Below are 22712 nucleotides of genomic sequence, written 5' to 3'. Positions count from 1 at the left end.
GGGCTGTGGCTGAAGGGGGGAGCGTAGGAGGTTGATGGTGTGGCAGATGCTCTTTACCCTGGCTCTGCATTGAGGCTCCCCATGCTCATCCAGCTATGCCCAAACATCAGAGCAACACCCCTCACCTCTAAAGAAATGAGGATAAAAGTTATCTGGGGTGCAAAGGGTGCAAAACCAACTTTCCCAGAGGAAATGCATTGGTAGAGATAAGGGGAAGCTGGATCCTTCCCACCAAGCACCACTAAATCCAGGCAACAAGTCTTTCTCAGAGCCTGGCAACACAGCACCACTGTCTAAGGGACTGGTGCCCCAAAATCTATTCCCATATATGTGGGCCAAGGGGGGTGCCAACAGGAACAACTCCCATGGCTAAGCATGGCTATGACTGTTGTGAAGCCAGTAGAGGAGAAGGAGGAGGAAGGTGGTGTGCAGCAGTTGAATCATGATGAATTGATAAATTGGACTTTTTTGGTTTTGAGCTAATACCTCTAAATCCTAAAAATACCTCCAGCAGTCCGGGGGACTCTCTAATAGGTGATTAAGCCCCTGGAGTTTCATTTCCAGTATTAATGGCTTAGTACAGTAGAGCCCTACTGTACAAAGGCAGCTTTAGTTCTGATACTGCCCACGAAGACAAGGCAAAATATATTCAGGCTTTGTGTGCAGCATGAAATCTGTTTTTAATGGCTCAGGATTAAAGCTTCTCCAAAGAGAAAGGGAATCATAATCATAAAGTGGATTTCCATCTCCCCATGTCCATTTGCCTTTTGCTTTCTCAGTCCCAGGAGTGAGAAGGAGGGAGACAATGCCATTGGTGTGAAATTCTGGGCATCTTCACCCAGTCCAGTGCAGTGTGCCTGCAGCAGCACCGGAATGTGCATTGCCAGGAGGGGAAGTGCACTTTGGAGAAAAAGAGGGGGGAAAAGGGAATAAAAAAGAAAGTAGCTATTGTTTTGCTCAACGGCTCCTTACAGATAGACGTTTTTATAAACAGTGGGAAGCTACTGGCCTTCCACAAGGGAGGGAAAAACCCCAAGCAAACAGCTCCACAAGGCAAGGGTTTGAATCGGCATCTGCCTGCTGGGAGTGAGCAGGATGTGGGAGGCAGCTCTCGGGGGCGAGGGAGGGGCAGGCAGGGAACAGGGGCTTTGGATCAGGCTCTGCCTTTTCACGCAGGCAGGAAAACTGCTGTGGCGCTGAGCTACGGCCTCTGCATGCCAGCACTTCCCCAGTCAGGAAGAGCCGGGAGCCTCGCTCCCTGTGGAGAAGCTTTTGCTCCCGAGGGGATGGGGTGGGTGGTGAATGAGGAGATGTGGCTTCCAGCTGGACAACCCAGATCTGCTCCCCAGCTCCTGAACCCAGGAAGAAAAACCTCCAGGAAACCCCCTCCTGTACTTGCTGCAGAGCTAAAACGAGCTGGGGAGCTGTTGTGCAGCTGTTTCCATCTCAGATGCACTCCTTTTCCAAGGCTGCTCCACTGCTAATTCATCTCCCCAGCCTTGGGATTCCAGGCACCAACAGGCTCATTCGTTACTGTTAATTATCGGTGCAGCGGTGTGAGGTCTGCAGGCCAGATCACGCCTTCCAAGGGGCCTGGGTAACATCAGCCAAACAGCTTGGCTCTGCCAAAACAGCTCCTGGGTCCTCCTGAGCCCGGAAAGGGAGCCCCTGCTCCTTCTCCAGGCCATCCCAGTAGGATTCATTAATCGCTGGAGCCTGTGAGGGTGCCACTTTTGCAGGGTCCCCTGCCTCGTGGTGACAGCAGGGCTGAGGGTCCCCTGCCTCGTGGTGACAGCAGGGCTGGAGTTGCGTGCAAGGGCTGCTGGGTGTCTTTTACCTTCTGGGCTTCCTGCTCAGCCGTAGCGTTTGCATATCGGCTTCCTCTTCTCTCCCTGCAATTCCCGGGAACACCCATGGAGGATGCAGCTGCCTGATGAGATGCCAGGCTAGTGTTTAATGGTATTTGTGTCCCTGTGCGTACTAATGGGATGGAAGAAACCACCTCAGTTTCCCACAGCCTGCTGGCCTGGTGCTCGCAGAGCACCTATAAGAAAGGTTTCTCAGCAGGGACTGGCTGGCAAATGACATTTTGCTACTTAAATGGGTATTTTGGGGTTTCCTGCTGGGGAGCAGCAGCTGTGCTGGAGCAACAAGAGTCATCACAAGCCAGCTGGTGGCGGGGGCTTTGCTGCAAAACCTGTAGACAAGTTGTCACTTCATCCACGATGATATTTCAATAGAACCAGCGACCCAGGGCCAGGAGTGGGGTCCGACTCCTTGGTCTGCTGCGGAGAAGCTGTAGGGGGACAGGTGAGCCCCCACAGCCACTGTACACCAGAGGAAGCCCTCACACGTGTCACAAGGACCAAGGAATTAAAACCATAAATTGGCACTTGAGATGTGGTCAGGTGCTGCAGGGGGTGAGGTTTCATGTCACCACCTAACCTGGAGCAGCCAGTGCAGAGCCTGGTTTCATGGAATCACGAACTGGTTTGGGATGGAAGGGACCTTAAAGCTCATCTCATCCCACCTCCCTGCCATGGGCAGGGACGCCTTCCACTAGACCAGGTTGCTCCAAGCCCTGTCCAACCTGGCCTTGAACACTTCCAGGGATGAGGCAGCCACAGCTTCTCTGGGCAACATGTGTCAGGGCCTCACCACTCTCCCAGGGAGCAATTTTCCCCAATATCCCATCTAATACTGCCCCTCTGTCAATGGGGCATTCCCCTTTGTTCCCTCCCATGTCCAAATTCCCTCTCCAGCTCTCTTGGAGTACCTTTAGGCATCAGAAGGGGCTCTAAGGTCTCCCCAGAGCCTTCTCTTCTTCAGGCTGAACTCCCATTCTGTCTCCATAGCAGAGGGGCACCAGCCCTGGGAGCACCTCCAGGGCTTCCTCTGGATTCTCTCAAGCAGCTCCATGTTCTTATGTTGGGGCCCCAGAGCTGGACACAGCCCTGCAGGGGAGGGTCTCCAACCCATGCAAGGTTTTGGATATCCATTCAACACTTAAGAGGCAAAAAGCAGAGAAGTCATTTTACTGCAAATGAAGTTGAGTTCTTTTCTATTTGAAAAATAACTGGATTTGGGTGAGAAGCAGTGAGCAGTTCCCAAGGAAGGTCAGGCACAGTCACAGAAATCCCATGAAGTCTCAGCTACTCCAGATAATCCCACCCAAGCCCTTTGCTGCAGCTTGGTGTGCAACAGACACTGCCATGACTCCATCCTACTCATGCTGCCTCAAAGAAAGTTGTAGGAGCTGGAGGCTGCCCCTTTTCCCAGGTGCGGAAGAGGCACTGTCAGGCTCACATGATTCCCTGTGGCTCCTCTCCTCCTTCCATGCCAAGCTGCATTGGCACAGGGCCAGGGAGGATGCTGCTTGCTCTAAAGCTGGCACTGAATGTTGGTTGAGAGCAACAGGTTTTGTACTAATTAAAGAGGAATCAATTAGGCTGTAAGATATTCAGCCACCTGGTGCTTCTGACTATTTTTTCCTGCTCCTTCTCTTTTTTCCTTAATGTGCTGCTGCTGCCTCCAGGGAAGCCATGAAAAGAAGCAAGACACATTCCAGTTTCTTGCTTTCTTTTAGATTAAAAAAATGCTGTTTGGGAGGAAATCTGTGCCAGGCTGACCAATTACAGTGCTGTACATGCCCCTGTGATCTGCAGCCGGCATCTCCTCTGCCATCCATCACTCCCTCCAGACACCCTCCTGCATCTCCAGCAGCACGTGGTGCTGGCTCTGGCAGCAGTTCAGTTTGTGCTGCATGAAAAAAGAAATCTGCAGTGAATAAAGAAAAAGCAGCAAAGGAGGTGTAATGGGATCCCGTGGGAGGCACGAAGGAGTCCTACATGCAAGGAAGCCCTTTGGAGACCCAGCTGTGCCAGGCTTTCCCCTGTGAGACGGTCCATTAGTCTCTCTGTGCTCAATAACACATAAATCAGGAGGAGCAGAGAACAGCAGCCACTGCCTCAGGGAGCCTCCAGTTGGCCAAGTGCTGACCTTGAAGAAAACGGGGGCTTTAGCAAGTACCACAAATGATACAGGCGAAAATCAGGCACTGGTGTGGTGAGGAGTGGCAAGGGAGCAGGGGGGGGGAAAGCCCTGTCCAAGATGCACAGGATACTTTTACCCTCAAGCTGATGATTTTCCCACCTATGGCTCTGCCTCGGAGATGGATTATGAAATCCTTTCAATTTGTCTGAGCACACGATAAAGCCCTCTTGCAGATAAATCAGATTTAATATTAAATATGAAAGGGCAAAAAGGGGAACCTGGGCTTAGATGGCAATGTAAAGGTCACAGGAGGGAGTATTAATGCCATGTCAACTGACACATATTAGGAAGATCTTTGAATTCCGGCTTTAGGGAGGATTCATTAATTCAACTGATTCACTCCCTGGGAACCACATCAGATGTGCCAACTCAGAGCAGTGACAGGAACCCCCTTCTCCTTGCTGGTCCCCCTCCAAGAACAAGCTCTGAGAGGTGCTGCGTGGCTCATGGTCTGTCCAGGGCCCCCCCTGCCCCTGTCTGACCCCCTGCAGCAATGCTTTGGCCATCACCCAAGAGTCGACACCTTGGTAAGGGAGGGGCTGACCAGCCTGGAGCCCAGACAGATACAGTGTCTGAAGTGTGCTTTGAGCGGCCAGTCTTCCCACAGCCCCTCTCCGAGCCAGAGGAGCCACTGGCCATTGTGGAAGGGAGGAGCCACTGGCCACTGGAAGGGAGGAGCCACCAAAGGGTAGTTTTGGCCGCACAGATGCTGCCATGGCTCTAAAACCATGTGGAAAGAGCCCCTGAGCATCCAAGAGCTTAGGATGAAGGCCATGCTCACGAGGCACCTCCTGCCACACAGGTGGCTGTGCTGCAGTCTGCCTTCTCCTGCCTTTTTAGCAAGGGTACGTTTTGTACCAGCCAGAATAAAAACGTGCTGCTTCCCACCGCTGCAGCTGCCGTGGGAGTCAGCGTGCCGGCTCCTTCTCCTGCTGCAGCTGTGTCAACCCCACCTGCCCTCCCCTGCCGGGCTGCAGCTTCCAGCAAAATACAAAGGCTGTGGGAGCACAGTGTCCATCCCTGGAGCACACTGGTGCCCGAGGGGGATAAGCATCGAATAGACAAAGGTGCCAGGAATCTCCTCTTCCCCTCTGCTCTGCAGTGGGAGCTCTCAGGATGAGTAATCCCCCAGTAAGCCCTCTCTTGCTCCTGGTAAGGTTTGGAGACTTGGCAGGGAGCCAGCTTCAAACCATATCACCTTATCTGAGGGCAAAGCAGGGGGAGAAGTCCCTTTCTGGGAAGCAGCCCCTTGCCGTGGAGGTGACAGGCTCAGGATGGGGCAGCACCTCCTGTGCTGCTCCTCCTGCTCCATATTTATAGCTAAAATAAAAATCCGTTGGAAGAAAATAAACCTTTCTCCCCCTCCAAGGGGAACTGATGCTCTGGATTTATGGAGATCTTCCACATCAGTTCCCAGCTGTGTCTGCAGCCAGAGAGGAGAAAGTGCAACGCTTGGAAGGACGTGGAAACCAGCTCAGCCCAATTCCCCACTCCACACAGAAAGAGCCTGGAGTGCTCGACAGGCGCTTCTGCAGGGAGGCCAAACCCTAATTGCACCTCTTGCCTGTGGTGTGAGAGCAGAGCTTGGCCCTAGGGCAGAGGGGAGTAGGCACCGACAGGGTCCATGATACAGCACCACTCCCAGGGCTGCCATCCCTTAGAAACCCCTGTCAGCTGATCAAGGACTGCGAATCTCTCGTGTAAGAACAGGCTGCCTCCAAGAGTGAGGAAGTGATATTTTAGAGCATCTAATAAAAGAGTTCAAAATGAAACTCTGTGGAACAATAGCCTGAGCTGAGAGCCAGCATCAGAGCAGAAAGTCAGGCGGGGGAGCTGTGTCACAATTTATTTTCTCTCCTTTCCTTTCCTAAGAGGGAAGCAAAACAAAGCAGACACCTGAGGCATCTCCGGCTGACACTGGAGATTTAGTGAATACTGCCATCCCGCGGGGAAGCCTTTGCTCAGCCCCGGGGAAGTGGGGGGCTCAGGGAGACCCCAAGGAAACAGCGGGGCAGGATGAGCCCCAGCATCCCAGGGCGAGCAATGGAGCTTTCTCCATCCTCTGCCAAAATCAGCAGAGCAGCCTCATGTAAGCTGGTGATCAGCTCCTTATCTCCAGCACAAACCATGCTGTTTTCCCGTGGCTGTGATGTCCAGAGGGTGCTGGAGCTTCCAGCAAAGCCAAGTAGATGCTGTGGCTGTGTTAATGCTGGGCCTTCAGCAGCTGGAGGTCTCCCATCTCCCAGCCCCTTTCCATGGAAAAAGGTTGGGAGTCTGCCCAGTTTTTCATAAAGAACAGAGAATGAGCTCATATGGATGAAGTGGCTGTTTGTCACATTGAGGGTGTTGCAATTCAAGAGGACACATGACTTCACAGGCAGCCTCTGTCACACTGAGGAGAGCAGTGCTGGAACCTTCCCATCCCACCCTCACACAGGCCAGGATGAATCACAGCCACCCAGGCTGGGGCAAAGCCTGGGAGTGATCACCAGAAATTAAAAGGGGGTGAAAAAAAGGAAAGAACAGATCAAGGAGTCGTTGTCGTGCGCTGTGGAGTCACTTGTCCTTTGGCAAAGTGGCTGGGAGACACTGCTTGTGTGGATTGTGACCCCCATGTTTGACAGGAGGGTTTGTGCTCCCAGATCCTCCAGGGAACAAAGGTGTGACAACTTCAGTGGGCATGCTGGATCCCTTTTTAGGCAAGGAGCCTCCCCATTACCAGAGAAAAACCCACGCCAAAACCACGCCAGGAAACACAAGCCCCAAAATCTCTAAATCCAGAAATCACCTGAAAAAAAACCCTCCCAAACCCTGAACAATCCACAGCTTCAGCTTCAAAAAAGCATCACTGAATGTGAGCAGCAGATGAGCCTGGCAATTCTGGGGCCCGACTTACCATTTCTGCACCCTGCTGTGACCCCAGGATCACTGAAACACCTTTGGAATGCTGCAGGGAAGAGGCCATGGTGGGAGCAGGGGCCCCACCTGAAGGCACACACAAGCTACCATTCCACTGGACACACAGACCAGGGTCCTCTGAGGAGTTTGTCTTCGTATGTTTTGCCCATTCATAGGCAAGTGTAGGCAGATGGACCCCTAAAATTCATCCAGACCCTGTGCCCATCCCTGCCAGCTCCCCTCCACACCCACCACGCTGGCAGAGGAGGGTCTGGGGGCTTACAGGTGATGGTCCCAGATGCGACAATTGCTCATTGGTTGTTATAGAATCATGGAATTGTTGAGGTTGGAAAAGCCCTTTAAGATCATTGAGATGTTGCCTAAAATCAGAGAAATAATTCTCTGGACAATTTTGAGTATAGAAAGGTAGAAAGCAGCTCTTTAATTGTGGTGCCTTTGGTGCACAAAATATATTGCACATACAACAGTATAGGCCTTTACAATTTTTATAATAACATCTAATTATAATATCTGGGCATTACCTCATTAGATACACCCATTCCCAAAACTGTTCCTCCCATTCTCCCACCCTCACCACGCCTCCCAAATTTGGGTTGGTGGTCGCAAAATGACCACCCCTTGATCCCCATCCTCCTCCTCATCATCATCTCTGTCCTTCTTAAAACAGCTTCAAGGCTTCAGAGTACTTTTGACTTGGTTATATTCAATGGTGTAACCCTGTTACATCCTATTCTGTCTTATTCTGAGTATATTTTCTACAGATAAGATGTTTTTCACCTTGCTAAAATCTTTGTCTGTTGGAATTCTTGACAAGAAACGTTTAACAACACTTTAGGAATCTAATACAAAGGTGATATACTGAAAGAGCTAAACTAAAATTTTATATAATATAGAGTTTAAGGCATCAGAGCCCAACTGTTACTCCAGCACTGCCAAGGCCACCACTAAACCATGTCCCCAGTTGCCACATCCATACCTTTTTTGAACACTTACAGGGATGGTGGCTCCACCACTGCCCCAAGCAGCCTGCTCCAGTGCCTGAACACCCCTTCCATGAAGAATTTTTCCCTAACATCTAATCTAAACCTCCCCTGGTCCAACCTGAGGCCGTTTCCTCTTGTTACCTGGGAGAAGAACCCACCCCGCCATGGCTGGTCCAGACGTGCATCTGAAAGCTTGGCTCCCAAGCCTTCTGGTTTAAGAATAATCCATACCCACAGGCACAGCAGCACCTGTGCCCAAGGTGCTGCTCCAAGCCACTGGCAGCCTCTGAGCCACGGGAGCCCGGCAGTGCCTGTGCCAGATAGGAAATGACACACGGCAGACAGGGACAATCTGTTCTCTGACGGTAGTTTTCTAACTCACACGATCTCGTTTGGAATGTGTTCGCCTGGGAAAGGGAGGATCCACCGGCAGCAGAGTCCACGCCTGGTTTGGGGCTGGGGAAGGGAATTGTCTCCGTCCGCCTAGAAGGAACCTGGGACAGGGTGGGACGTGACCCGGGGCACCTCTAGCACTAAAAAGCATGCATAAAACCGGGGGTGACAGCAGTCGGACGGGAAACGGGGAGCCTGTGGAAAAAAGAGGAACCCCACTCTGGGAGAGACTCTGGTGGGGACCACTGGGGGATGGGGGAGCCCCGACGGGGAAGAGGGGGTCCAAAGGACACACGGCAGACAGAGGGCCCACAGAGAATGGGGATCCCACGGGTCACGGAGTGGCCTATGTAGGAGGGGAGACCCCGCAGGCCCCGAAGGCCCCGCGGTACCGAGGGCCAATGGGGAGCAACGGGAGCAACGAGTAGAAAAGGGGGGGGGGGAGGGGGGGAAGAGATACTTGCTGCGCATGCGCAGTAGGGCCTATGTGCGCCGCCGCCTCGGCGCAGCGCTCCTATAGCGTAGGCGATACTCCGGGACACAGCGGAAGCGGCGCGGCCCCCAACCCGGAGGAAGGGGGGGCGGTTGTGCCGCCTCTCCCACAGCGGAGCGCCCGAGCCGGGCCCCACCGGGACGGAGGCGCCGGCACCGCCAAGCGCTGCCCTGGTCGAACATGGCGGCCGCGCTTTGCCCCCAGTCAAGATGGCGTCCGCCCGGCTCCCCCCGCACCTTGCGCAGGCGCGGGGGTCAGTGCCGTCATCACTGTGCGCCGGCAGCGGCGGCAGCGGCGGCAGCCGCGGGGTAAGGGGGCGCGGGGGGGAGGGGCGGCCTCGGGCCCCGCCGGAACCTCGAGGGGCCCTCCTGGATCCTTCCTGGTCCCTGACGTCTCTACCGCCCGCGGTGTGTCCTGCAGCGGCCACCGGGCCTGATGAGGCGGCGGGACTAGGCCGCGTTGCAGCCTCGCGCGTGAGCGGCCCCGCGGGCTTCCGGAACGCTGCGGGACCGTGTCCCGGCTGCCCAGGGGGCTCTGCCGGGCTCGGGCTCTGTGGGGCGGAACGCGCGGAATAAATCGCTCCCCTCGAATCCCGGCTCTCGGTGCTCGCCGTCCCTCCCGTGCGGTGCCGTCCGGGCGAGCCCCTCGTCACTCCTTCGGCCCTCACGGGGACGGAGTGTGACCCGGGTGTGAGTCGCACCCGCCCTGCGCGGTCCCCGGGGTCTCCCTTGGGGGTGCAGCTGAAGGTGACGGCTGTTCCCGCAGCCCTTCTCTCCGAGCCGCCCCCCTTGTGCCGACCGGGACCCCACGAGTGCCGGGGCTGCCTCTCCCGGGCGCCGGGAGAAAGCTGCCCCACGGGGTTCGCCTTCCCGCCCCAGGTTCCGGCGCTGAGAAGGAACCTCATGAGCGCTCTCAAAGCCAAGCGGTGTCTGAGAAAGCCCGAAACTCGGCCAGTCCCCGCTGCGAGCGCCTTGGGCGGGGCTGCTGCGGGAAACGAAACCGAAATGGGCCTCACAGCCATCTTCGGTGGTTGCCCGGCGCCGCCTCCCCTCGTCGGCACAGCTGCGGGTGGGGGTTTCTTTTTTATTCCTCTTTATTTTCTCATAAAATAATTTGGCGTGCGGATGAGGCTGAGGTAAGAGAGTTTTTTTCCCAAACCTGCCCTTCACTCAGAGAGCCCTTGTAAAATGAGGTCACTGAGCAGGGGCTCCCTCGGAGTTGGGGAGAAAGGAACCCGGCTCCCCGTGTTTATTGGAAAATAAGTCCCATGGTGGCAGCCGAGTGAGGCGGTTTAGTGAAAGGGAAATTTGAGTTGGCCTCGGGGTGTGTTTGGTGAAGATGGGGAGCTTTATAAAGATGGGACTGGCATAGGAAGAACTGTCTGTGACGGTGGGTCATGAGGGAGCAGGCAGGATGGGCCCTGTCTCGTGTTCCATGTCTTTATCCTCTCAGTTTCACAGCCAGCTATGGTCAAATAATTGGAATATATGCTGTGCTGGGTTCCTTATTTTTAAAAAGCATATTGAAAGTTTAGTCTAATGTCCTGCACCCTGGGGGAGCGGCACAGCTGTGTGCGATAGGAGTGGAACTTGGGCTGCAGTCCAAAAAAACTGTTGCCAGCTGCACACCTGTCCCAATTTCTGTGCATGTTATCTGCGTGTGTAGTGTGATGCTTTACCTCCACAGGTCATCTAGTGCCCAAGGAGAAAAAGACACTTGGGGTTTCAGACTTCTTTGGCCATGAATCTGAAAATTATTATGAGCCTGTTGCAGCTCTGCTGTCTGACCACGTGAGCTGCTCCAGTTCACCTCCTCATGCTCCCTTACCTCCTCGTGCTTCTGTTTCTCAGGTTGCAAAGCATGTGTGAGATTCTTCTCTCCCTCAGGGCAGAGAGGGAGTGGAGCTCACTGTGTTTGGGAAGCACATCTTGAACATCACGTGCTGGAATCTCATCCAACAGAAGCAGAGGGTCGCTCTTGGCAAAGCTGCTTCTCATGGTTGACTTTACCTGCTGGTGCTATGCTGGGCAGACAGTTTGCTGTTTATGTTTGCAGGAATAATTTAAGACTCCTAGAAAAGTAGAAAACAGGCTTGTAAGGAGAAGATGCTTGAAATGCCTCAGTGTCAGGGAAGCTGTTTAAACTGCATTTTTGGAATCCTGTAGTTGTGTAACTATCACCAAATGTGATAAAGGAAACTTATCCAGCACCAATTTGATGTGATTAAGTGACACTTCTTTATTACAGCGCTGGGAACACGGGGGAATCAGCTCCTCCTAAACGTGTTCTCCCAACAACAAAATTTGTACAGTTTATATACTTTATAGTTACGTAAGTTTCTATTCTTCTATTTATTTTTATACTTGTCGTGCCTAGCTAAGTTCTGTTCTTCTACTTAGTTATATAGTAGTTATGGTCCAGCTGCTCCACTCTTAAGTCTAATGAAATGATGACGAAATGAATGAAAATCTTTGAAATGATTGGTTCTTTCAGGTATATAGTGTTATTCTACAACAATCGTTGGTCTATACTATTTAGCTATACTAGCTGGGATAGGCAGTGTCCAGACCAAGACAGGGAGAGTGCAGGGGACTTCAAAGCAACTTTGTATGGTCCAGTGAGATTCCTGTGGTTCCATTCTTTCAAACACAACGCCCCTAACAATTCTGGTGCACTGTGCTTCTCTACCTTTAATCACAAACACTTCTTTTATGTTATCAAATCTTGATTATTTTATCAAACTGTTTGCAACACAACTGCATCCTGAGTTGCTGTTTTGTCTCCTCAGGACAGGCAGCTCCACTCCTGGCGTGCCAGCAGCCCGGGTCCCCCGCGTGTCCCAGCGGAGCGCTATGATCAGAGGTGCTGGGCGAGGCAGAGGCTCATATCTGACTCGGGCAAGGCATAACCACCCCGGCACTACCCGAGGTTTTTATAACCACCCTTGTACCCCACAAGAAACTAACCAGGGCACCTTTTTGCACCAGCAGTTCCTGACAGAGCAGGACACTGCGGTCTGCCCGCTGCAGGGGCAGGGACCACACGAGGAGACTGTGGCACCGGCTCCTGCAGGGACACATCGGCCTGGCCGTGGCAGGGCAGGGGGCTGGAGGTTTTCTAGTCAGCGGCAATACCGTGGGAATTCACCACGGTATTGCCCTCCACAGCACTGTCTTCAGGAGAACCCAGGGAGAGACTCTGACACTATCAGGCTGAATTTCCAGAGACTGTCTCTTGCCAGGCAAGACTGCGAACAAGAAATTCTGACTATTTTCAGGCAGCTCGGGGAGGGAAGGACTTGCACAGTTCATGATCTCACACACAAACTTAAAACTCAAAAGAAAGAGGTCAACCGCATTTTGTATAAACTCCTCAGAGAAGGCAAGTTGCACAAGGGGGGAGAGACGCCGCCGCTGTGGAGGATTGCCAGCCCCAGCTCAGGGAGGGAGAGAAGCCCTGCTGACCACAGTGCCGGCTGCACAGATCCAGCTTGTGAGAGCAGAGGAGGAGAGAGGAGCACACTTGGCTCAGGAGACACAGAGATGGCTGAGACGAAGGAGAAAATCTGCAACTACTTGTTCAGCGTGCCAGAAACAACGGCACTCAACCTTGCTAAAAACATTGGGTTTTCAAGGGCCAAGGACGTTAATGCGTTTCTCAGTGCTCTGGAAAAGCTGGGAGATGTCCACAAGCAGAACACAACCCCCCCACGGTGGTCCCTGACAGACAGGAAACGTGAGAGGATGCAGATGAGGCTGAAGGCCAGCACATTAATACAGAAGGTGAATCCCACACCTCCTGAGTCGGGTCCTTCCCCTTCCTCTGTCCCTGTGTGTCCCCAGGAGGTGACAGCAGCTTTGCCAGCAGCAATGGCATCAAAAGAAGAAAGTGTAGAAAATGGACAGCAGCCTTTGGGGCAGCCTGGTCAGGGCAATGGCAGCGACATGGGAGCGGACACAGCTGAGGACATCAAGCCTGAGTTCTCCAGTTTGAGTAATTATGATAACTCGGAAAACGGCAAGTGGACCACGGATGATATCCCAGATAATCTGAACACTATCAACAAGCAGCCTGACAAGTCAAAATGCGTCATGAATTCTCAGTCTTCCCCCAGTTATGCTGCCCAGTTTGAAGCTGCTTTGCCATGTACGCCCGTACAGAAATTGATGGCTTGTCAGGAGAAGAACCCAGTGAGTGGCCTTACTGAATATTCCCAGTACACGTACCAGCACTGTGAGTTCATCATGCTGGAGCAGAGTGGACCCTCTCATGAGCCACGGTAAGAAAATGTCCTACCTTTTCTGAGCTCTTTTTGCTTAAAATGATCTGACTTATAAGTTCACCCTCTCAGCTCTGTCCTGAAGGGCCTGCTCATTCATGTCTCTTTCATTTCAGAAGGATTAGCCTAGTTGATTCCTTACATCAGCTTAAGAAATAAAACAAGGCTAAAGTTTAACCCCAGGTAGCCCAGTTTTGGCAATCCAGCACCTCATCCCAAGTAGTGAAGAGGGGATTCATCTCTTCACTAGGTCCCGTCTCGTTTAATTACTTGCCTTCAATTTGATCGTATAGAGGGAAACTGGTATTTCTGAGCTGTCTCTCAAGATGTTCTCACCCTAGAAATGGTATAAAAAGAGCTCAGAACAAAGTGTTTGGATGCAGGTGTCCTGAGTTAGCCAAGGTGGCCCCGCTCTGAACATTTCTGTGATGTAGCAGGTCAGAGCAGATTCTGTGAGCCAAGCACATATAGCATGGCACTAGAGTTGGTGGAGTCAGTCTCTGGAGTCCTGCTTTCCCTTGCAGAATCATGGCTGTTCTGGAGCACCAGGGAGAGGTGAAAAGCACCATATGTGTTATGCTGGAATATGTCAATAGATCCACTAGACAGGAAAATTGGCCTCATTTCTAAAGACAGAGTCTCAGGGGTTTGTTGTTTCGGTTTTAAGGAGGGATCTGAATGGATTCAGCCCCATAAGCCTTCTCTAGATCTGGTTAGACCCATTCTCCTTGGAAGCAGGTTTCCAGGGCTGAAGGACAGAAGATAAACTTTGTTAGAGTTCATGGGAAGGAGAGGGACAGAAATGTCAAAGACGAGAGGTTTATGTGAGGCAGCACCTCTCTGAGATGGTGTGAATGCCCTGGGTAGCCAGGGAGAATGCCAGAGGGAGGAGTGACCCTGAATGACCAGGTGCAGATGAAACAGCGCAGGCTGCTTTCGAGCTTTCTTATTACTGGGCAGGAGCCACAACAGAACTGCTGTCTGCATACAGCCATTACCTGTTCCTGACACTTGTGGAACAAGGCAATTCCTCCTGTTCCTTCAGAACAAAACCTGGAGCTGTTCCTCTGTCATGAACAGCACTGGAAACGTGATGAAACAAGGCTCAGATGCAGCGCTGTTGGCGTACCCTTGGTGTTTGCCTTCTGCACACAGCAGCCTGGGTTTGCTCTTCCAGTCAGGAGCTGGCTGTTCCTCCTCCCTTCAGTTCCAAGAGCAGCCTACTTGCCTGCTCTGAGAAGACCACACTTTTGCCTCTCAATTTACCTCTTTGGTTTTCTCTTTTTAAAGGTTTAAGTTCCAGGCAGTGATCAATGGGCGCCAATTCCCACCAGCAGAAGCAGGGAGCAAAAAACTGGCTAAACAGGAGGCAGCAGCCAATGCCATGAAGGTCCTGATGAGTGAAGTGGAGAATGGAAGGCCCAGTGGGATTAAATGTGAGGAGCCGCTTCCCTCCGACAGCTCAGAACTGGAGTTGGTGAGTCCTGTTTTCTTTACCTTGTGAGGCTGCTCAGGCAATGTTTAGTCTGGGACTGGTTTCCTCTGTCTTCTTTGCAGCCAGAGCCAGAGCTGCCGTCTGCAGCAGCTCCCCTCAGCCTGCTTCCTGGGAAGCACCCTATCAGCGTATTGATGGAGTATGGACAAAAGTCAGGGAACATAATTGAGTTCCAGCTGCTGTCTCAGGAAGGCCCACCTCATGATCCTAGGTATGGCATATTCTTGTCAGCTTTGGAGGAGGATGGAAACTTTTTCTTCACTATCCTTACCCTTCAGCATGCTACCCACATTCTTGGACTTGTCACTGACCTAGCTGAGTGCTCCTCTTATCCAAGGATTCTGGGCATGGCTCCTCCAAGACATCTGCCTCCAGAAGGAGACCCAAAGCAATGCCCTTTCTCAGAGAAAAAATGCTGTTTCTTCTACCAGAGCAGAAGCAGGTTCCAGTCCTGTACCCTACCTGGTGGTGCTCTAGTGGAAGTGTTTAGGGCCATAACGGTAGATTTCAATTGGAGATAAGCCAGAAGGATTTATCTGGAAGTGGGAAAAGGGGATAATAACCAGATTGAGACACCTATGGTTAACACTTTTCATGTGCTATAATGTCCTGTCAGGTTCAGCTACTGTGTGAAAATGGGTGACCAAATTTTCCCTGCTGTGGTAGGAAACAGCAAGAAGGGAGCAAAGCAAATGGCAGCAGAAGTTGCTGTGAAGATTCTTTCTGGAGAGTCTGTACCCCATGTCTTGCCTGAACAGGTACAAAGAGCTTCTTTATAAGACCCAAGCGTTTTGAGTTGAATGTTCCCTGTCTTTTATTTCCTATTCCACTGGATTTCACCCCAAAAGGTCACATGCTGACTCTAGCAGAGGTTTGCTGCTGCTCTTAACCTGCCGTAAATCCAGCTGCTCAGTATTTAACAACCTTCTCCTGTCTAACTCCACTCTAGCCTGTCACGAAGCCCCACGGTGACCAGTCCGTGCACAGCTGTGGGCCGTGGATTGCCGCTCCAGATGAATCCAAGGTGGTGAAAGCAAAGGGTGTTGGGGAGCTCATCAAATATCTTAATGTCAGTCCTGTCAGTGGCCTGCTGGAATATGCCCGCTCCAATGGGTTTGCTGCAGAGTTCAAACTCATTGACCAGTCAGGACCTCCCCATGACCCCAAGTAAGTAGCTGCACCTGCCCAGGAGGAAATTTTGCACTGCTGCGGTTGTCCTGGAGAAAGGACAGAAAGATCAAAATTGCAGTTTGAGATGGCAACAGGGCAAGCTGCTCCCTCTGCCAAACCTTATGAATGGATGACAATAAGCTCCCTCCACTCCCCTCCTCTCTCCACTGGGAGAATTTAAAAACCAGACTCAAATGCACAGGTTTCTTGGTTTCTTCATAGGTTTGTCTATCAGGCGAAGGTTGGAGGCCGCTGGTTCCCAGCTGTGACTGCACACAGCAAAAAGCAGGGCAAGCAGGAGGCAGCGGATGCAGCGCTGCGAGTCCTGATCGGGGAGTCGGAGAAGGTGGAGCGCATGGAAGGGATGAACATCACTGAGGTAAATCTTCTGCCACAGGTGGGACTGTGTTTGTAGCCCTGCCTGTCCTCCTCCCTTCAGTCCAGCAGAAAAGTGCCTTCAAAATCAACTGTGATGTCTTTGTTCTCTGCAGCTGTAGATAAGCTGATGTGGTTTTCCTGAAGTGGGTTAGATGTTTCCTCAGGGCGCAGGCCTATCCTTCTGTCCTGCTGGCCTCTGCTTTAGGGCTAAATTATCATCAAATTCTTCCTCCAGCTACTCAAGTGTGTTCCTGTGGTAGAGTAGGAACATGCTCATTTTTAATTATGTGACTTTTTTTATTACTTTCAAACCCCTTCGTGCTGCTTTAAAAATGGTGTGTCAGCTCATAAAGACTCGTGTATCAGATAAGATAAGCAAAACTGTCCGTTGTGTCAGGATGGCTTGTCCCAAACCTGGGCTGCTTTAAATCGCCCTTAGAGCATTGTGATCTCTGAAAAGCCGCATTCCAGCCGACACAGCTGAGCACAGCAGCTGGGGCTCTAAATAGCAAAGCCATCAGGGAAAATTTTGTCAGTCAGCAGTGCTGGAGGAGGTGAGTCCGTCTGCAATGAGAGTGACTGTGCACTCTCCTCACAGGCAGCCGGAGGAGGAGTTCCTCCAAAGCCAGGAGCAGATTTCCTTGGCTGAGTCTCTGGGAACAGGCGGGATGGGTTTGTTCCTTTGCGCTGTGGATTTTCCCTGGCATTCTCGGGGGGCCATTCCTCAGCCTGTGCCTCTTGATGCCAGGAAGACAGCTTGCTGCTGTCTCTGATGTGGCCAGAGCAGAATTGAAAGCCTTGGACGAGGTTTTCCCAGAAATACCCAAAAGAAGTTCGCGCACCCCTTGACACAGAAGTGTCCGTGTAACAGCTCCAAACCACACTGCCCAAAGCTCGTGTTTTCTGCGTTCTGTCCTCTCCTTGGAAAGCTGCACTTTGGGTTAGTTACTCCTTGAGCTGTGGTGTTGTGTGGCCTGCTCATGATCTGTGGTGGTGTGTCCCCACCCCAGCTCCCTGTGAGTGGCAGCACCCTGCACGATCAGATGGCCATGCTGAGCCACCAGCGCTTCAACAGCCTCACCGCTCGCATCCAGCACAGTCTGCTCGGGCGCAAGATCCTGGCTGCCATCGTCATGAGGAGAGCAAATAAGGGCTTGGGAGTGGTGGTCAGCATCGGAACAGGTATGAACAGCTTCCTCCAGCACACTCTGAACTCTCATTTCCATGCTAGATTTCCTGTCAGCCACGGCTCAGAAATGGCTGTGACTGTGGGCCTCTTCAGAGAGGGCACAAAATGTTCCCAGGGCTCAAGTGGTGTCAAAAGCGATCTAGTTAAAGAGAGAGAACAAAGCAAATGTGCCTGCAGCTGTATTGCTCTTAATCTTTACTTGCATTGCTGCATGCTAGTCTGTGCATCAGAGCGTGGATTCCTCCTGTGGTACAGCACACGATCCCCCAGCTTCTCACAGCTGCATGTACCTTATCTCCCTCCCTACTTAGCTGCCAGCCTTCTACCAGGAGTGGTGGGCTGCAAAGCCCTCATCAAGGGTCAGTGCCCCTAAACCTGTGGCACTTTTAGTCTGTCTGTCCCTAAAGTGGTGTGTGCTTTTTTCCCTTTATTTTCCTAACTGCTTGGATCAAGATAATGATTTAATAGCCAGGGTGCTGCTGCTGCTCAAGAGCCCAAAGAAGTAAGACTTGACGCAAGATGAACCTCTCCCTCTGTCTCTGAAGCTGTGTCTTGACTTTGACACTTGCCCTGTTATTTATTTATTTATTTATTTCAGGTAATCGTTGTGTGAAAGGAGAAGAGCTGAGCTTGAAGGGGGAGACAGTAAATGATTGTCATGCAGAAATCATTTCTCGAAGAGGCTTTGTGAGGTGAGAAAAGGGGAAATCCAAAGGAAATGGAGAGAGGCCTACCAGGAGATGCTGACCCATTCTGGAGGGGTGAAGCTGAAACAGTTCCTTACTGCACTGAGAGGTGCAGTGATCCTCTGACACTGTTTATCCACGTGTTGTTAAAAAGAGGGAAGTTATTTCTGATAAGAAGGGGCCATGCCTGAGTGGTGCCCAAATTAGTACTGAATGGGAGAATTGCCAGGAGCCCAAGGGCTGCATCCAAAGTTATTAAAATAGGGCCTCCTGCTGAGGCTACTGGACCATCGTGCAGGGTGCTCTCCAGCCTCAGCACAGCTCCCACCACCAGCCAAGCACTGCAGGCTGGGTCCTCTCCTGGCCTTTCTGGGTCTGGGTATAGAAGGATTCAGGAAAACATACTGCATTTGTTTGCCTTGATAAGTCAGCAGTCCTTTTTCAGAGGTTGTAAAGGGTTTTCCCAACTAAACTGCACAGTTGTCTTCTCTGTATAAACACTCACTGTGACACTTAGTTTTTAAAAACTGAAGTGAGATGAAGCTGGACTGCATGTTCAGTGTTTGCCCTTCAGTTCTGTACAGCAAAGCCAGCTGCTTCCTTCAAGCCTTCATGAGCTGCTGCTGTGCTCTGCATTCCTCAGCAAGGGAAAGTGTTGAGGGCAGGTCCCTGGGAAGTGATGAATCAGGATTGTGTCTCGCTTAATGTCTGTCTCAGCTGTTAATCTTGACAGCGGTGGCTGCTCTGGCATAGCAGAGCCTGTCAACATGCTCCACTTCTCCTTGCGAAATCAGTCCCTGCACAGGCTCTGCTCAAGGACTCTCTAGGAAGCTGCAGTTTTTCTTTAGTCCTTGACACTGTATTGGAGACCTCGAGGTTTTTCCCTGTCCAGAAGCAGCCGTAAAAGACCCTTATGGGGTTGTGGTAATACCACTTTGAGTTCAGCTACCCACAGGGCCATTTACTCTTAACACAAACTTGGTGCTGATTAAAGGTGCTGGTTGAAGACCTTGAAGTCTTCTTCACACTGGGAACAGATGCATGCAAGCAGCAGCCAGCCAGGCTCCTTCCTCTCCTGCCAGTGATTCCCCCTGCTCCCTGGACAGGATAGTGCTTTTCTACCACTTGTCCTCTTCGTGGCAGAAAATCTGCTGGACTTTTTGCCCTTTTTGTGCATCGAGCACTGTTTGCTGGCCTCCCAAGCCTCCTTGGCTACAGCTCCTAGTGGGATGTGGGAACATGCCTGTCGATTGAAGCACTCCTTGTCTGAGGACCAGAGCAGCCTTTTGACAGGATGGTGTTCTTTTCAGGTTTCTCTACAGTGAGCTGATGAAGTATGACCTGTCTAATCCTTCCTCTTCAGAAGAGAGCATTTTTGAGCCAGCGGGAGGAAAGAGGCTCAGAATAAAGAGCAGTGTTACCTTTCACCTCTATGTCAGGTTTGTGGGGAGGGATTGGGTGACCTGTGTCAGCAGCACTGTCACCCCCCGGCCCTGGCTGTTTCCTGACAGTCAGTGCTAATGGGGGAGGGTTTGTTTTCTAGCACAGCCCCGTGTGGAGACGGAGCCCTCTTTGATAAATCCTGCAGCGACCAGGCGAGCGTGGTGGGGCAGCCCCAGCACCAGCCTCTCTTTGAGAACCCCAAGCAAGGCAAGCTGCGGACCAAGGTGGAGAATGGTGAGTGCAATCACTCCCTGCATGGTGGGATGGCTCCAGTCCTCTCCTCTGAGCCTTTCTGGTGCTCCAGAGCTTCCTTGCCCCTCTCTGTGTGCTCTTGTGGAATCTGAAGCACTCAGGAACCAAAGGAGGTGGATGGATGGAAGAGCATTAGAGTCCCTTCCCTTTCCCAGCTCTGCCCGTTGGAACTGCCATACTTGTGAAATTTGCAGCTGAAGTTTGCTGCAAAACTCCTATGTCTCTGCCCTCTTTTTCAAGCACTGTTCTATTCTGCTTCAGCCATGCTGAAAATTACTCATGTGTATTCAATACTGAATGCCAGATTGTTCCCCGAACCTGATGTCAGACTCAGAGGTCACTCTGGGTATCCAGAAGATTCTTGTGCGGTTTCTGATGGGGTTTGATTTACTGAATATCTGACTCTGTACAGAAAAGCTTTCTTTTCTCTCGTGCAGGGGAAGGTACCATTCCCGTGGAGTCAAGTGACATTGTGCCCACGTGGGATGGGATCCAGCACGGGGAGCGGTTACGAACCATGTCCTGCAGTGACAAAATCTTGCGCTGGAATATACTTGGCTTGCAAGGGGCACTGCTGTCACACTTCCTGGAGCCAGTTTATCTCAGCTCTGTCACGCTCGGTGCGAGATCCTCCGACCTTTCGGGAGTGGGGTGGTACAAATGGGCTGCAGTGACAACTCACCTCCCTCCCCTGTGTGATGGCAAAGTCTGTTTGTGGAAGCTGTAGGAGTAACAGACTGAAACGTCATTCTTGGCAGAGCTGTTGGGAAGTGAAAAGGGAGTCTGTGGATTTCATGCTGTGGGTGGAGTGGGTTTCTCTCTGAGGTTCTGGATTTTTAGGAGGCACGTGTGATCTAGGAGAGTGAGACAAAAACTGTATGTTTATGTCTTCAGAGAGAAATGTAGTCTGTAAACCTATGTCTTACAAACCCAGGGTACACATAGCTGTGCTGATCCACGTGCCATGGACTTTCAGGAGCCTGTGAGCAGTGCTGTGGCTCTCAGGGCTTGGCTAGTCCATCACCTGTGCCATCCTGTTTCTTAACACCTTCACCTCTATCTCCACAGGTTACCTGTACAGTCAGGGTCACTTGACCCGTGCCATCTGCTGCCGCGTGGCGAGGGATGGGAACATACTAAAGGAAAAGCTCCAGGCTCCATATCACATTAACCATCCTGAGGTACTGCAGCTGTGGCACCTCTTCACCCCGTTCCTCTGCCTGTGGGTTCTGGAGTCCCAAGGCACTCTGCAAGGGGGTCACTAGGCAGCAGTCTTGGGATATCCTGAGTTGGGAGGGACCCACAATGCCACATCGAGTCCAACTCCTGGCCCTGCACAGGGCAACCCCAAGAACCTTCCCTCTTTGTCACCCCGCAGTTTGGGGTTTACTAGCAATGTCTTGGTCTGGCAGAAAGGACACCAGAGTTGCCCCTGTAACCTTCAGCTTAGTAAGAACCTCATTCTTGCTGCTCTCTAAAGTTTAGGATGAGCTGAACCTGTGGGGGATGGAGGGGGCAAGAGGACCAGGCTAAGGAACCCTCCTGGCTCTCCCGCAGGTTGGGCGAGTCAGTGTGTACGACTCTGCCAGGCAGACGGGCAAGACCAAGGAGTCATCAGTGAACTGGTGTCTTGCTGATGCAAGCGAAGTTGAAGTCTTGGATGGCACCAAAGGGAAAGTAGATGGGTAAGAAGAGCCTTTCCTGACACTGCTTTTCTTGCTGGGGAAAGGGGGGCAACTCTGAGGTGGAGAGTACACTGCGCTGTTACAGCACCCTACACGTGGGGAGGGCTGGAGGGAGGAATTTCAAACGGACATGAGCAAGCACTCCTGAAGGAAACCAAAAGCTGCCCAGCCTGGACCCTACCACAGAGCCCTGCTGAGCCCAGAGTTCCCCCATCGTGGGATTTTCCCCAAGCCCTGTGTTCCTCTTGGCTCTTCTGAGTGTCATGTCCTTCATTGCTGCCTGTGTCTTCCTTCTCAGCCCAAAGCTGGAAGTGTCTCGTGTGTCCAAGAGGAAAATGTTCACCTTGTTCCAGCAGCTGTGTGCCAAGAACAACCGTGAAGACCTGCTGAAGCTCTCTGTGTACTCAGATGCCAAGGAGGCAGCCACGCTGTACCAGGCAGCCAAGCAGTGCTTCTTCAGCACGCTGGAAGAGCTGGGCTATGGCAGCTGGATCCGCAAACCCCAAGAGGAGGAGAATTTCTCTGTCCTTGATACATAGGGAAGCGCCCTGCAAGGAGTGGGAGGTGAATGTACACAGTCTGTACTTGTTCTTCTTCCACCACCACCTTCTTGGAGTGGAGTCAGGAGCGTGCAGCAGTTTCCCCATAGGCCTGGCTGCCTCCTCCCTGACCCTCAGACCCTGCCTTTTTAAAATGTGCATGTAAATTATTCTCCTTTTTTTAAAGTGAGGGCAGGCTCAGTCCCCCTTAGCTTTTGTAGTTTTGTCTCCCCTTTTTTTGTTTTTAAAAGAAGGCACAATAAACCAAAGGGATTCTCAGACTGTGAGCTTGAAACCTTTGAACCGTACACTGGAGATCCCTCTGGCAGGTTTTGAGACAAATTTTCTCTTTTGAGGAAAAAAAAAAACCAAACAAGCTGCCTGGCTGGTTTTCTCTGTCTCTGTTGGAAGGTGACTGGTAGCCTGGCCAAGCTGGGACACAGGACTGACCTCTGCAAGCCACAGCAGGACTAGTATAACATTCTCCATTAATAACAAATTTCTGTAGTATTGGCCATGGGTGTGTTGATTTCTGCTGAGGGGAAGAGGGGCCTGGGGTGGAGTTTGGAGAGGGACAGAGGTGTGATAGCATTTGCTAAACAATCAAGGAAGCTGGGTAGAGCTGTGGCAGTTTGGAATTGAGCCTCTTGCCTCAAGCGAGGGGCTCACTGGGCAGAGCTGAGCCCTCCGAGGGCTTGGGCCAGCCTGGAAATACAGGGGCAGGGTTCTCCCAGCTCCTTCCCCAATGCTGCCTC

At 52.0% G+C, this 22712-nt stretch overlaps 1 protein-coding gene across 5 annotated transcripts; it reads left to right on the top strand.

Annotated features, from left to right (window-relative positions):
* The first annotated feature begins 8928 nt into the window (after positions 1–8928).
* ADAR (adenosine deaminase RNA specific) lies at positions 8929–22472 on the top strand. Of its 5 annotated transcripts, none has more exons than XM_064638553.1 (15): positions 8931–9149; positions 11630–13120; positions 14411–14597; positions 14678–14826; positions 15232–15373; positions 15565–15782; positions 16008–16164; positions 17174–17345; positions 17951–18044; positions 19349–19477; positions 19582–19715; positions 20171–20353; positions 20802–20914; positions 21291–21418; positions 21717–22472. In XM_064638553.1, the coding sequence occupies exons 1-15, from the start codon at positions 9022–9024 to the stop codon at positions 21955–21957; spliced, it is 3666 nt and encodes a 1221-aa protein (XP_064494623.1). In that variant the 5' UTR covers positions 8931–9021; the 3' UTR covers positions 21958–22472. The 5 variants fall into 5 exon arrangements, with proteins under 5 accessions (XP_064494625.1, XP_064494623.1, XP_064494624.1 ...); XM_064638554.1 differs by lacking the exon at positions 8931–9149 and adding an exon at positions 9819–9976; XM_064638556.1 differs by lacking the exon at positions 8931–9149 and having other exon boundaries at positions 11634–11721; positions 11832–13120.
* The last annotated feature ends 240 nt before the right edge of the window (positions 22473–22712 follow it).

The sequence above is a fragment of the Pseudopipra pipra genome, chromosome 29 (assembly GCF_036250125.1).
Source record: "Pseudopipra pipra isolate bDixPip1 chromosome 29, bDixPip1.hap1, whole genome shotgun sequence".
NCBI lineage: Eukaryota > Metazoa > Chordata > Aves > Passeriformes > Pipridae > Pseudopipra > Pseudopipra pipra.
Note: the sequence above shows the minus strand (reverse complement) of the source record. Positions and strands in the feature narration are given on the sequence as shown.